Source organism: Oreochromis niloticus, linkage group LG19, assembly GCF_001858045.2.
Source record: "Oreochromis niloticus isolate F11D_XX linkage group LG19, O_niloticus_UMD_NMBU, whole genome shotgun sequence".
Taxonomy (NCBI): domain Eukaryota; kingdom Metazoa; phylum Chordata; class Actinopteri; order Cichliformes; family Cichlidae; genus Oreochromis; species Oreochromis niloticus.
The window spans coordinates 21,954,963-21,969,435 of NC_031983.2; the positions used below are offsets into that span (position 1 = coordinate 21,954,963).

The window sequence follows — 14,473 nt, forward strand, 5'->3', positions numbered from 1 at the left end:
TTTAATTTACTTAATGTACATAATCCTCTATCCATCCTCCTCTATCACATCAGTCCGTCTGCATGTCCTTCTTCACTGCATCCTCGACTCCTCTGTGGTCTTGCTCTTCTCCTGCTGGGTTACTCCATATTCATCATTGTTTTTCCAGTATACCTATTATCCCCCCTCTGTACATGTCCAAACTAACTGCGCCTTGCCTCTCTAACTTTGTAACCATCTCCTTCTCATTGACAGTCCCTTACTTCTGACTTTACATGCTCTTCTCTCCAAACTCACTTCCACCTGCTTCCTGCTTTATACTACAGAGTAGGGAGGATAGGGAACATAATCTGAAAACATCACAGTCCACAGACACTGCTGCTTGACCTAATTTTTTCACCTGCCTATCACTATCGCAAAAAGGACAGGGCTCAATGCTGATCCCTGATGTGACACCTCACTAACGCTCACCCTTTCTCATACATGTCCTACACCACCATCAGGTACTTCTCTGCCACTCCAGTCTTCCTCATGCAATATCACAGTTCCTCTCTGGGAACCCTATCATGTGGTTTGTCTACATAATATGATGATAATAACAGATAACCTATTTGCACCAAAATAAAGTAAAACAAGGTGATGACCAGCAAATATAAGTATGGCTTAATGCCAACAAAGAGCACTGTAGATGTTTCCTTTGAGAAAAGTGATTGAGAAGAATAGAGAAGGTCAGAAGGAGTAAACCAGGTACATACATTTACCACAGTGATCACATCTGTATATGGAAGTGACCCCAATTAAGTTTTTGGTGTTTGAAAAGAATGTCATAATTCAAAAATAACTACTAATAATTATCAACATTCAACAAAAACAGATATTTTGTTTGTTTTTTTTGTTTTTGTTTTTTTTAAAAAGCATGTTTATTAGTTCACACAATGGAGTAGTGCCTCCAAACAACACCACTAAATTAAAGCAGAATGTGTCCAACACATTGTAGAACAGATGGATGAAATTCCTCCTGAACGGCATTAACAAATAAAAGAATTACAACCAAAGTTTTTTTTCATGCAGCACATTTGTTTCCAAACCCTTTCAGTTCACAATTTTGACTTTCTCACTCACAGTCTCACACACACACACACACACACACACACACACACACACACACACACAAGGCAGCAGCTCATTGCCGATGGAATGGAGTGCCGTGTGGGCATGTTCACAGTCTGCTGGACCGGAAAACTGCAGACAGTAGAACTGAAAGCTCAGGAAGTCAGTCAGAGAGGCGTGTTTACTTATTTGACCAGTCCAATCTTCTTTGCTTCCGTTTCATATATCAGTAACCTCCACATTTTTACTATGAAGACTTCTGCTTCTTCATCAAGAACCTAAAGACAAACAGGTCAGTTAAACATACTATATATTTCAAAGCTGAATGTATTCAATGAGTCAGCATATGTATACAATGTGACTGTCACCAACCATTTTAAAACAGACCAGTCTGGTTCTAAACTGACAGTTTTTCCTTTTTTTGGTTAGTCATCCACTTAATCGACAATGTGTGGTACAGACCATTCAAGGACCGTTCAACTGGGTTTCAGTTTTGGTGAGTGACATTCTAGTATTTATGAACTGAACTTAAGCACTCTGGTTGAAAAACTAGTGCTACTGGTTCTGAGTTTAAAAAGGTAAATACTGTCAACTTAACTTACTCTCTGCTTTTGTTAGCCATGCTAAGTCAACCAACAGATATAAAAAAGGTAACATGCAGATTCAGAGAAAATGGCATTATATTTTAAACTCCTCTACTTTGAAAGAAAAATGACAGCTTCTGTATTTTTGCATAAGGGTAAATTAACAAGAACTAGTTTAACAATAAATATTTTTAGCAATTCTTGTGGAGATGTATTCTGTTATTTATCATAAGTCTGGAGAGGATTTTACAAAGAACCTCAAACAATTAAACCTCTCCCAGAAGATGGATTACATATGTAAGATGTTTAAAGACTTAGGATCCAGGCAAAGTTCAACTTACCATAGCAACATCATCAAGAATACCCTGAGGAGTGCTATGCGCCATTACCTGATCAGAAGAGAAAAATATTAACTAGAGTGAGCAACAAGCCCAGCATTTCAACACCACAAGCTTAAAGATACAGATAAACTTCAAAGGATAATTACTGACCTTGGAGCAGACAAAATCAACCAACGTAGCTTCCTCCTCTCCAATGTACTCTATAATCTTCTTATTAATCCACGGTCTAATGCGGCGATCCATCAGAGTCTATGGAAAGCAAATCAAAACCAAACATAACCAATAACTAAAATATTCAAGCTATGGAAATAAGTGCAATTTCAAAATATGCCGAGCCTTTTACCGAATCAACCATTGCCCAGTCCAAAGGATAGGAGAAGAGCTCTGGCCTGGCAGTGGGGATCTTCTCTATAAGGCTTTTTATGTGTTTCCGTTTCTCCTCTGTGTTAATGCTGCCTTTGGCCCCTGAAATTTCTGCTCCATCAAGCCCCAGACTCTTTTCATCATCACCATAGTCCAGTGGAACCAGTTTCCTTTTGCGAGGCTGCTCATCTGCCTCCTCTTCGTCAAACTTGTTGAAAACACTGTCCACAGTTGCTAATTTCTTTCGCTTTCCTGCGCTGAGCTGACTCGGACTGTTGGTGGCACCTGTAGGAGGAAAAAAAAAAAATCATCAGGAAAGACTATTTACTCTGGGAAAAAGCAGTGGCATTAAACAAACAGATCTGTATGTGTGTTTTGCTTCGTTGCTGTACTCACCTAGCTTGAGGCTGAGGCCAATCTTGGGCCGGTGTTCCTCTGGAGGTTGGACCTCTGGAGTGTTCTCGCCTGGAATGATGATGCCACAGAGAGACTCATTTCCGGGGGTGTTTGGAGTAACATTTCCACTGGCAGAGGACACAGAGGGAGCAGTGGTGATTGGTCGCATGGCGGGTTTGAGTTGCGGCTTGGCTTCTTGTGAGTCCTCGCCATCGCGGTAATCATCTTCATCTGCCTCTTCCACATCGTCATCTGAATGCTGCAGGGGAACTTGAGGCTCCGGCTCCACAGGCCTTCCGGATCCCCTCTTCTCCCGCTCCTTGTGAGTTTTCTCCTGGTTCACATCCTCCTCAGGTTCAAGTTTCAGAGGTGGCTGTCGTCTGCGCTCTGCTTCCTCCTCCATCTACACAAATATGTAACATATTAAGCAACCTCAGGATATTGTTGTTTACTGGTGGACTGGCATATTATTATTAAATGTACAAAAATCATTACAGAACAAGTGAAAAGAGAAAATGGGGAATTCAGCAGTAATTCTGCAAAACAAACTGAAAATATCTGTGTCTATCAAATGTCTTTGTCAGAGGTTAGGGAAAGTTCCAGGTGGATTTACTCTCTGTAATTCAGCATCAGGGTCAGGGTGACCCTCAGCGAGAAGTCTTTGTCTAATTTCCTCCAGCTCCTCCTTCTCCCTCTTCCGGTCGCGTTCATCCAACTCGATCTCCTTTTCTCGGTCACGAAGGCGCTTCTGCAATGCGCTGCCCCTAAAAAAAAAAAAAAAAAAAAAGATTAGCATTAACGTTAAGTAATGACAAAAGGCATTAAAAGCATTAAAACATTTCAAAATGCTAATTAACATAATCACCTGTAGTATTTTGGGTCGTCCCTGTCATCATCATAGTCTTCAAGGAACTCTTTGAGCCTTTTGGCTTCTTTCATCTGGTTTTATGCACAAAATGAAACAGTAAACAGTAAATCAAGCCGTCCGTTTTCACATATCTGAAATAATAAACAGTCTAAAAGTAGTTTTATGCAACGTGGCATGCATTCTGTGTACCATTTCACGACGCCTCTCTTCTTCTCGCTCAGCATCTTTGCTATAGTCACGAGCCTTCTTCCTCTCTCGGACCTCCCAGTTTTTCAGGCGCTTTAAGAAGGCACAGAAAAGAAATTCCAATTAGTAATCTGTCAAACATTAACAGTAATTTGCTTATATGCAGTTATTTTAATGTACATTTCATCAGATCAAAATGGGAGAGATGATAAACATACTTCTTGATAAGCTGCTTCCTTATCTCTAAGCCTCCTCTCAAGTCTCCGCCGCTCATACATGTCCTCCTCATCTTCTTCCCGGTCTCGTTTTTTATCGTCTCTAGACCTCTCTCTGTTAAAATAATAATGGGTTACTGATCTGCGAAGTTCAGCTTTATATCAAATTAAGTTAAAATGCAATCATTTCAAGGGTATTTGCCCATAGCCAGTGCCAACTGCTGAATACATTTCACTACAGTGCTTTCATTAGAGTTATTTTGTAATATGGATATTTTCTACAAATGATCAACTGAACACAACACCCCCCAAAAATCAAAAGTTCCTAAACAGCTTCCAACAAACCTCCTTGGTTTCATTTACAGCTACTAAATGAGTCTTTCATTGTAGCTTAAAAAAAAAAAAATCTTACTAAGCTCTGAAGTGGGGAACAAGATTTCATATCTAGCACATCTTTACATCATGGATAATAAATTATGTTATGCCACATGCATTGATAAGCCAAAACTCATGTGGAGAAACTTATGAGTGGATCTTGAAGTCTATTGTAAGAAACAGCTGGGACCAACAACCTTTTGATTTCTCAAAGTCCAAACAGTTAGAATTAAGAGACGGCCCTTTAGATGAGTCACAACCGTTTGTGTGTGAGCCAGAACAAACCATCTTGCATTAGAACCGACCTCGATCTGCTGCGAGCTTCACTGACATCTCGACTCCTCTCCCTCTCCCGCTCCCGCTCCTTCGTCCTCTCACGTTCACGATCCCTCTCTCGCTCACGGTCACGATCCCGGTCTCTTTCCCGCTCCTTGTCCCTCTCTCTCTCCCTTTCCTTCTCTTTCTCGCGATCGCGGCGCTCCCTCTCCCGCTCCCGCTCTTTGTCTCTCTCCCTCCTTTCTCTCTCCAGCTCCAGGCGTTCCTTTTCTTTTTTGCCTTTTTCCTCCTCCAATTTCTGCAGGAGCCCACATGGGAAGAGAAAAGGAAACTGCATTACAAGATGCAAAAGATGAAAAAAAGATCATCATACTAAATTACATAAATGTAAACAAGTTATCGGCAAAAAATGGTTTACACTCCCTGTTTCAGAAATGCTCACGTTCTACCATGACTCATTGTTTGGGGAGAGGTTGGCTGCTCCAAGTCAGGAAGTGGTTTCCTCCAGGAAGAGTGGTCCGCAGCTTGAGCAGCTTTAATGTATATACTGCTCATTTCAGGACACACTTATATAAAACCATAAATGACAGTATATTCTTGAAATACCTAACAAACTGGGGATGTCACAGTTTATATGAGGGGTTTCACCAAAGAAATATTTCCAGTGTTATTGTAAACACTTATAGTCTTCTTTACCTGTGCAAAGAGATTATTTCTTGTTGTGGCTCCAGTATTTGACCTCCCTTCTTTATCACATTTGTACAGAATATATAACAGGCCAACTCAACCTTTGCTGTTACGATGGGCTCTATGGTGATCTGGGATTATTATCTGATATCGAAAGGCAAATAAGTACTGGTCAAACCAGCATCTGGATGTTTTCCAATTCAAAGTGCACTCGTGACTGCAGATAAGGGACAGATTTGACCTTAAATGCATAGGATTTCACTAGAAATGGTGTTTTTCCATATGGCTCATGTTAAGTAAAAAAAAAAAAAAAAAAAACAACAACAAACTGAAGCCAGCTTTAAACCTTTTTTAACTTAAGGTCATGAAGATCTAACTATAAACTTGAGATCTCCACTATATAATGCACTGGTTTTACCTATAGGTGCCAAGTGGATTAAAACAAGCCTAAGCTTAACACGGCAAATGGCGCAACTAAGTAAATTACATAATCGGCCCCCACGTGTTTTCAACATGGTCATCTGAGAAGCATAAAGCAATGCCTGACTGCAGTGTAAGTGATCCCCTAGAGCAGTGTGGGACTTCAGTATGAAGCCAAGCAACTCAATAATAATTTGAACACCATTTTATTTAGCCGTAAAGGCAATCACAGCTCACTGGTTCTCACAGCCGTCCATTGACAATCTCAGTAAACAAAGTATGACCCGTTTGTCTACATTCTCACTAGGTAACATTTAAATATGTTCCACAGTCTGTTCTGGAGCTACTGGTGCAAAACTTACAGATGATGAACTAGGGTTTCAGCACTTCTCTGCCCCTACACATCCTACAGGCTACATGTGGAAGGAAAAGCAGGTCAAGAGCAAAGTCAATATAATCAGGAAAAAAAAAAGAAGTCCAAACGATTCCTGTGAAGCAGTTTCATCTTATTACAACTCATCCACATAAAAAAAACAAAAAAAAAAAACATCCACATCAGTTTGTTTTTAAAGTCAATGCAAATCAGATACTGCATTTCATTTTGCCACAAAGAAATTAGTGAAGCAGTCTTACCGCCAGGTTGTGGTGTCTGTCTGGTCTCACCAACCCAATAAAAAAAATTTAAAAAATAAACCCTTCAGAGTCAGACCCACAGTTCAAACAGACCTGTGGCTGATTTAAAAAATGTTCCCGCTGGTAGCTTTGTGGATCTGGACTGGTTAACAACATAAACTACCACATGTTAAATGTGGGTCTGACAGCTATTAACTAAAAAAAACAAAAAGCAAAAAAGGACCACAGAGGAGGAAACTACAAAACTGTAATTTAAATAAAGTCTGCTAAAGTCTGTAAAGTCTGCACACCATTTTAGCACGCCTACCTTCGCTCTGAAGGGAGGGCTTTGACAAATACACATTATTTGTTTTGAAACAGTTTTTCCCTAACCTACAACTTACCTCCTGTATTAAACTAGTTAGTACTGAGTTTGAAACATACTAGTTGGAAAACAATCTTAAAACATTGCCATGAGCAGGTTCCCAACATACTGTGTGTTTGATGTGGTGTGAGGCTTGTTCCTCTTTGTTGATGGCAGTTTTTTAGCATATAACATCTACTGTCCTCAGTTCCAGTACACAAAGTCACAACTTTTGGGGTTTTGTTAGTAGCCTATAACTTCTTTTAAAAATAGCATACTACTTATAAGAGAACCTTGTTTTAAAAAGCGGCAAAGAAAACAGTTAAATGGTATTCATACTAAAATATCCCTGCAGCTTATTCCTCCTTATTTATGTTTGCATACTTTACTGATGCATTGTCTCATTGTGGCATAAATTTCTATGGGTTAAAAAAAACAAAAACAAAACAGAAACAGCAAAGCAATTACTTACCTTGCAAGTCTTCAGACCGCAGAGTGCTGTGAAGGGGCGCTCCCTGCTTCAGTAATACTACAGGCTGCAGTTCAAACTGCTGCAGTGGTTAGGCTCTTTCAGGCTCTGTGTGTTTTTCAAACACGCTATTTATCATATGAGGACATGCAGAGGTTCACTGAGCTGCCCGACCTTCTTAAACATGACTCACTGTAATCACAACCTGCTAGGAATTTGTCCAGCATCACTCTTTTTTTGACAACCTTAGTGTAAGTCGACTGAGAGCCAGCTGCCCCTCTGCAAACCCTCCAGGAGGGAGCGCCCAAAATGAGTAGAGAAGAAATAAAAGATCATACTTACATCCTATCCTCGCAACTTTTTCCAAAGCTGAGATTCTGAGATTCATCTTGCTCTAGTCACCAAATGAACTCTACCATATTGGTGGGGTTTAATCAATAGATTAGCTTTGGTTGGAATTTCACATTGTGTCCATGCACTCTGTGTGATGAATTTAGCTTGTGAAGAGCGAAATATTTTAGTCTCAATCAGTACTGTGAACAGTGACAACTCATGGCCAGTTTGGAAATACTGACACGTAGTATAAAGTAATCAATCGGTGGCTGAAGTATTAATGGATCATAAATCAACATCAACTATGTTCTGTACCGTTTGAATTCCACTAGCTACTCTAAGAACTTACTGACTACCAAAAGACTTTGTTTGACAGAAACAGAATAGTCTTAAACTGCAGATCCGTTTTGCGTTAGAGGAATTTCTACTAACAAATGTGGAGGATTTCTTCTTCAAAACCTAAATTACACAGTAACAAGAGCAGTCTGATACATTACCTTGTGTGTGTCCCGGAATTTACTGATCTCTCTGGAAATCAAGTCTCTCTTGTCATCCTCCATCTCCATGGCATTGATATCCTCCTTACACAAAGTGAAGACAGAAAGGAAACAAACACACTAAGCACTCCAAAAAAAATTACAAATACAACAGCTAGAGCCATGCTCCAGCCCCTTCTCCTCCCTGCGTGCATCATGCAAAGACTACCTCCTCTTTCTTCTCTTTCCGCTTCTTGATGCGAGGCTGACTGTCAGGATCCTGTGAGGGAGCATTAAGCTCACTTGCATACTCTCGGATGAGGACATCTATTGCCCCCTTCACAGCCTGGTCTCTGCGCAGGGTTTCTTCATCAAGAACCTCCTCCTCGTCTTCATCCCCGTTTTTCCCGCTGCCACCGACTCCCTGTTGATTAGATCAAGAAAGATTTGGAAACAAGAGAGGTAAGGCTGCCAGCTTGCTAAGTTGCAAGGAATAAAAGAGGAAGACCTCAGAAGAGGTTTGTGGATTTAATAAAAGAGGAAATGGAGTGGGCTGGTGTGAAAGAGGAGGATGCTAGGAATACGATGAGATGGAGGCAGATGAGCCACTGTGGTGACGTCTAAATGTAGCTTCCAAAAGAAAAGGAACAGTCAAAATAAAAGACAGATGAGCAGCATACCCCATTTGCACTCCTCTTCTTGGCTTTCCACTCATCTAGCTGAGCCTTAGTCTTGGCATCGACCTTCACCAACAGCTTCTTATCACCCAAGAGCAACTCATGCAGGAGTCTGAGGGCTCGCAGTGTGGATTCAGGCTCCTTATACTCACAGAAACCAAAAGCTTGCAGGAGTTAAGATGAAAACAAAGTTAGTTCACAAGGTTTTCAAATTCAGCCACAAAGATATTTTATAACTTTTTTTTTGTTAGAAAAAATGGAGTAAATATATGGGGAAAAACAAGAATCTGACATTCAACTTCAAATGTCCTAATTCTCCAAATCACTGATTGACTGACTTTACCAGAGAAATGACCAAAAACCACATACATAAAATTAACATATGAAAATAGGTCTTTAAGCATGATAAATAAGAGGGTAAGTATGTTTAGCAGGATTTAAAATTCTAGGAGTGTCATCCCGGTGCACCATTCCATGCAAACAACAAAAAAGGTTTAAAATGTACTTTTGTTTTTGTGCTGTTACCTTGAAGTTTCCCAGAGGCACCCTGGACCCTTTTCCAGCTTAGAACAATACCACATTTCTATATTCAAAGAGAACAGAAAAGAAGGATTTATTTTTTTGTTTAGGAGTCCAGATAATAACAAGAATTAACAAGTAAATGATCACATATAAAACACTATTGTTGTATCCCTGTAACAATACTTCCTGGCAATTGGCTATTTGAGAGACTCAAATAATGATCAAATATAATGAAAACCTCACTCCCTTTTACTTTTATTATACGTTGCAGATTTGCATTTGACTAAAACAAGAATAAATGTCTGTCACCTGAAACTCCTGAACCATTGTCATCTTTTAATTATTATGACTGCAATCTCTAAATATTTAAAGTGCTCTCATAAAAAAATAAAGATTTGTCTAGCTGTAGACTGATTTTACACCAAATTGATAATTGTTTCACATGAAAAGATCACTAATGTACATTAACAGGATTATTCCAGTTCAGTAACAGTAAACTTACAGCCAGAAGCTGCCTGACCAACATGTCAGATGCCTTTTCAGAAATGTTCCCCACAAACACAGTGGTGGTGGGACCGCCACCGTCCTCCGTATCCTTGGCTCTGATCGTGCCAGGCTCTTTCTTCGGAGTCATCGGCTTCTGTGCTACAGCAACTGTGGTTGGAACGAGCACCTGCAAAATAAATTTGAGGTATGCAAATGTCACTCATATTCAGAGAAACACCAAAGAAAACCAAAAAAAAAAAAATGCAAATACAACAAGCAAACAATGACAAGCATAGGGGTTTTATTCTTTGACAATGTAAGGAAAAAAAAAAAGAATTCCACCAGGCATTATTGTTAATATGTGCAAGCATTGTGTTTTTAATAGTAGGTTATCCAGAATGCTCATGTTTCAAACTCACTGTGGGTGTGGGAGTCACTACACCCATATGAACCGGTATCATAGGAGTCCCTGAAAACAGAAACGAAATACAGCACACTCAGGTGTTAAGCCAAAAACCAACAGATAACATGCGTAACTCCATGCCAATAATAAAAAAGTGTTTTGCAATTTTAACATTTAATTTTCTGAATAGTAAATGTTGAGGGAATTTTCCTGTAACATTCCCCTCTCTCTCTCTGGGGTCTTAAGTTATGTCAGTTTATTGGGCCTTCAGGTATCTTAATTCTCAACTGTTATCTATGTGTACTCATTTTCAAAGATATTCTACTGTCAATCGATGCTTCATCCACATTATGTGGTTGTAGATTTAGATCACCCTGCTGCTTTTCCTTGAATGCAACATAGCTGCCACTTCACAGTGTGTTCCTTAAAAAGGCTACAGAGCAAGTTTAAAAGCCCACAACTTTTCAATACCTGGTGGGACTGCAGGAGCAAAGCCTGCATACTGTGGAGGGGGGATCCTGGGTGGTAACTGTGGGATACCAATCTGCTGGCGGTTTATCGGAGGAGGATACGACATCCTGAAGACTCCAGAAACCTACAGAGGGAAAAAGATATTTAGCAAATTAGCAAAACATCAGAGGAACATTTCTTTATGTCCTCGGGCTTTTGTTAAGATCATGACAGTAGTATTTTTCACACGGATAGACAAAATGATCGTTAGTATGACCAACTGAACAGATAGGATATCTGCTCAACGTAAAATCAGCCACATTAACTAGCTAAATTAGCTGAGACTGGCTAACGCTACTCTGTGGCCTTGCTGCTAAATATTAGCTGCAGCGGTCAAGCACGGATTTACCTACCTGGTACACCAAGAGTAAAATAAAACCGGAGCCTAATTACGGAGTTAATTGTCCAAATAAAGCCCAGTTAAAGTCAACTAAAAGAAAAGCTGAACGCTAATGATTAGCGTTGTAATTTTCATCGGTAAGCAACGAGAACCACTACGGATACAAATAGCTGGGACCGATTCTTTTCCGAAATGAATCATGGGAAAACATATCAGTCACACATTTTCTTTGTTGCCCTGTTTTTAGTCTGGCAGGCAGGAAACACACCCACGTGTCCTAAATAAAAAATAACGGGACTTTACAAATGTGCTAAAAAATATGGAGAACAGTTATCTGAACTTTGCCTTCAATGTGGAAAAAAATAGAGAGGGAAAAAATATGACAAAGAGTTCTGAAATATAAAAAGGGGTTGATCGTAGAATTAGAGCCATTAGCGTATAGAACAAATTAAATATACACATTTATTTTATTTTTGTAGTGTTACACTTTGTAAATATTTTCTATGAGAAATGTGGATTACATTGTTACTTACTGAAAATGTAAACTGATACAATCAGAATAACATTTATAATTTGTTGCAAATTACCATACACTATGTGTCTAGTTATATACAGTGCAAAAGCCTTGAGCCATCCTTCATTCCTATGTATTTTGCTTCTAAGGAGGCAGATTTTATTGTCATTTTTAATAAATAAAAAAGAAAGAAATCCCAAACATAACACAGTTTGACAAGCTTAAACAACAATGATTTACAAAAAAAAATATTGGCTGAAAACTTGGCATATCTCTGCATGTTTTGCAGAAAATCTATCTAGAGCAAATGAAACAGATACATAATTCCCGCAAAGAGCAGATACAGGACCTGAGAGATGCATCAAGCCCTTCAGTTGATCCATCCACTGTTCACTGAAGCCTCATCAGAAATTATCTCAGTGGAATGGAAGTGGAAGCCGCATGGGATCATTTTGATAGAGAACAGAACAAAAGTAGCCGACATCTAAAGAAGAGCTTTGAATGTCTTTCAAGAAACCTGGAGAACTATTCCTGAAGGCAACCTAAAGAAATTACAAGGAATCTTACCTGAGAATGTTCAGCCTGTGTTTAAGAATAAAGGTGGTCATACAACCCCACAAACACGGAAGCACATTAGAATTGTACAAACTCTCTTTTTTTTAACATATATGTTGTATTCCCATGCTTGCACATTTTTCAATAAATTGTTACACTCTTTGTATCATCCAATTATATCTCTTATTACAACCAAATATTATCATTGGTAGAATGTAGTCGTAGATATTTCACCTGCCTTTTTCTCCCCTGCACTGCTAAGGGTTGTAGTCTCTCCCAAACACCTCTCAACTGAAAAAGCAAGTAACCATGGAATTTTTATTTTATTTTATTCAAAATTATCTTTTTTAAAAAGCATTTATTTCTTTTATGAGTGGACACATCATGAATGTGTGCTTTTAGGATGCCCTGTCTGAGTTTCTAAGCTTTAGTTTTGTATACAAGAACAACAAGTCCAACAGATAAAGAGTACAGGAACTCACAAGTGCTGCTGACAACAACAGGCTCCTGTACAGAAGACACAGAAGAAGGAAAAAGCCTGCCCATGAAAATAAGTCGGCAAGGGCCCACCTAGCATTTGTTCCTAATGGTCTGATACAGTCATTGCTTTACTTACTTCTCATTTTCCTAGTAAAATATGAAGAAACTAGACTTTGGCACAGTACTCAAAGTACAAAGAATTTTCAAGTGCCAGCTTGGGTTTGTCCAGTGATTGTCCAAATAGAACCCAGAACACGTTTAAGCTACATCAGGTGAAATACAATACAATCAAAGGTTTTCCCTGGCAAGCCTTACTGAGGGCTAAAAAAAATCAATATAACTTCTGTATCTCTACTTTTAGACGCTTGGTGGCGCTAAAGTTTTACTTTCGTAAATTTGCAACTACAGGACCCTGTTTTACGAGGACCAGTCTATCTTTGTTATCTAGATTCACTTACCCTGACATCAGGATAAGTGGTCAGCCTAACCAGACACTAGGAAGATGATAAGAGGAGAATCACAGTGGCATGACTGACATGAAACAGCATGTCTCCATGTGATATCAACAGTACTTTCCCTTTCGTTTCCTTTATCTCCTTTCAAGAGCAAAATCGTGACTGTAGACTATTTGCTGAGGGAAAACAAACATGTTTCGGTGCCACCCAAGTGTTCATCTTGATCACGAGAAAGTTCCTTTTAGTTTGTTTGTGCAATGACAGAGAGGCATTGAACTTTTTTTATTTCCACTTTCAATTTTACGTTTTACTGAGGATAAGAAAAATATTTAGGATTAGGATTCAACTTTATTGTCATTACACACGTATAAATACAGTTTACATCTAATCAGACGTGCAAGACCAGTAAGTGCAATAGAAGAAGATTATACACAGATACTTTATTTGGTCCCATTTTTAAAAAGTGATAAAAAGGAGAAGGGGCCCATTCACACTGATTACTGTACCCGCAGCTGAACAGCTGATTTACAAAGGAAGAATAAAGAGTTTTAGAAAAACATGAAGAGGTTACACACGTAATACAAAATGAAAGCAACAAAGCTGCCCCAGATGAACATCCCTGTACAGTACAGTAGCATCAAACTACTATATGAATGCGCTTTGGTCAACAAGACCTGAAAGGAGCTACCGTAATAATAAAATTAAGCTTGTTTAAAACCCATTAAGAAAGCTGTCCATCTATTCGAGATAACAGACAGCGATATTACAACAAGAGAATCTAATGGTTCATAATCGAGTATTTTATTAAATGACAGTTTAGTTTATATTACCCCAGCTCTAGTCTGGGTGTCTACTTCCGCCTACTTCCCAGTCAAGTTTCCAGAGAATTGCCTTGAGCAGGTTCACAGCAGGTTCACAGGTTCACAGCATTAGAGATGAGCAAGAATGAAATTCCTGCTGTTCACAGCATTAGAGATGAGCAAGAATGAAATCCCCGCCTACTTCCCAGTCAAGTTTCCAGAGAATTGCCTTGGAAGTCCCCCTCAGACATCTGTGTGCGGAAAGTAAAAGGGACTAATAAATTTTTACTAGCGTCTAATTTTATCGCGTTTCCCTGATCATTTGTCGAAAATAGAAAATCACTTGATCCTATGATCCTAAAGCATGTGAACCTGCTCAGGTTCACAGACACCACAGGGTTAATCCCGAACTTACCTTAATATTAACCTCTGTTTCGTAGTACAGTATGTTTATTTTTGTTCACTGCGTCATGCCACAGTCATGCATGTGAGGTGGCCTAATGACGTCAGAAGAAAAACTCGCCTAGAACCGCTCAGTGGGTTAGGATTAGGGTTAGGATTTGCAATTAGGCTTGAAGTTTAGAAATGCACTACTTTGTACCCACAATAGCCCATGTTAATGAATCCGAGCTATCTTTGTGTTGCCTGTGATGTAAATAATTTCACCTGAACGCTGT

The 14,473-nt window shown here is 39.3% G+C and overlaps 1 protein-coding gene across 2 annotated transcripts; it reads right to left on the reverse strand.

Annotated features, from left to right (window-relative positions):
• Positions 1-856: 856 nt before the first annotated feature.
• On the reverse strand, positions 857-11,197 carry rbm25a (RNA binding motif protein 25a). Of its 2 annotated transcripts, none has more exons than XM_005477451.3 (18): positions 11,006-11,197; positions 10,614-10,737; positions 10,159-10,208; positions 9,756-9,926; positions 9,257-9,314; positions 8,735-8,895; positions 8,284-8,478; positions 8,076-8,156; positions 4,723-4,991; positions 4,046-4,157; positions 3,831-3,920; positions 3,639-3,712; positions 3,387-3,537; positions 2,774-3,176; positions 2,358-2,662; positions 2,165-2,263; positions 2,015-2,062; positions 857-1,367 (listed from the first exon to the last, which is right to left on the reverse strand). In XM_005477451.3, the coding sequence occupies exons 2-18, from the start codon at positions 10,717-10,719 to the stop codon at positions 1,275-1,277; spliced, it is 2,466 nt and encodes an 821-aa protein (XP_005477508.1). In that variant the 5' UTR covers positions 10,720-10,737; positions 11,006-11,197; the 3' UTR covers positions 857-1,274. The 2 variants fall into 2 exon arrangements, with proteins under 2 accessions (XP_005477508.1, XP_003445523.1); XM_003445475.3 differs by having other exon boundaries at positions 8,076-8,159.
• Between the last annotated feature and the right edge of the window lie 3,276 nt (positions 11,198-14,473).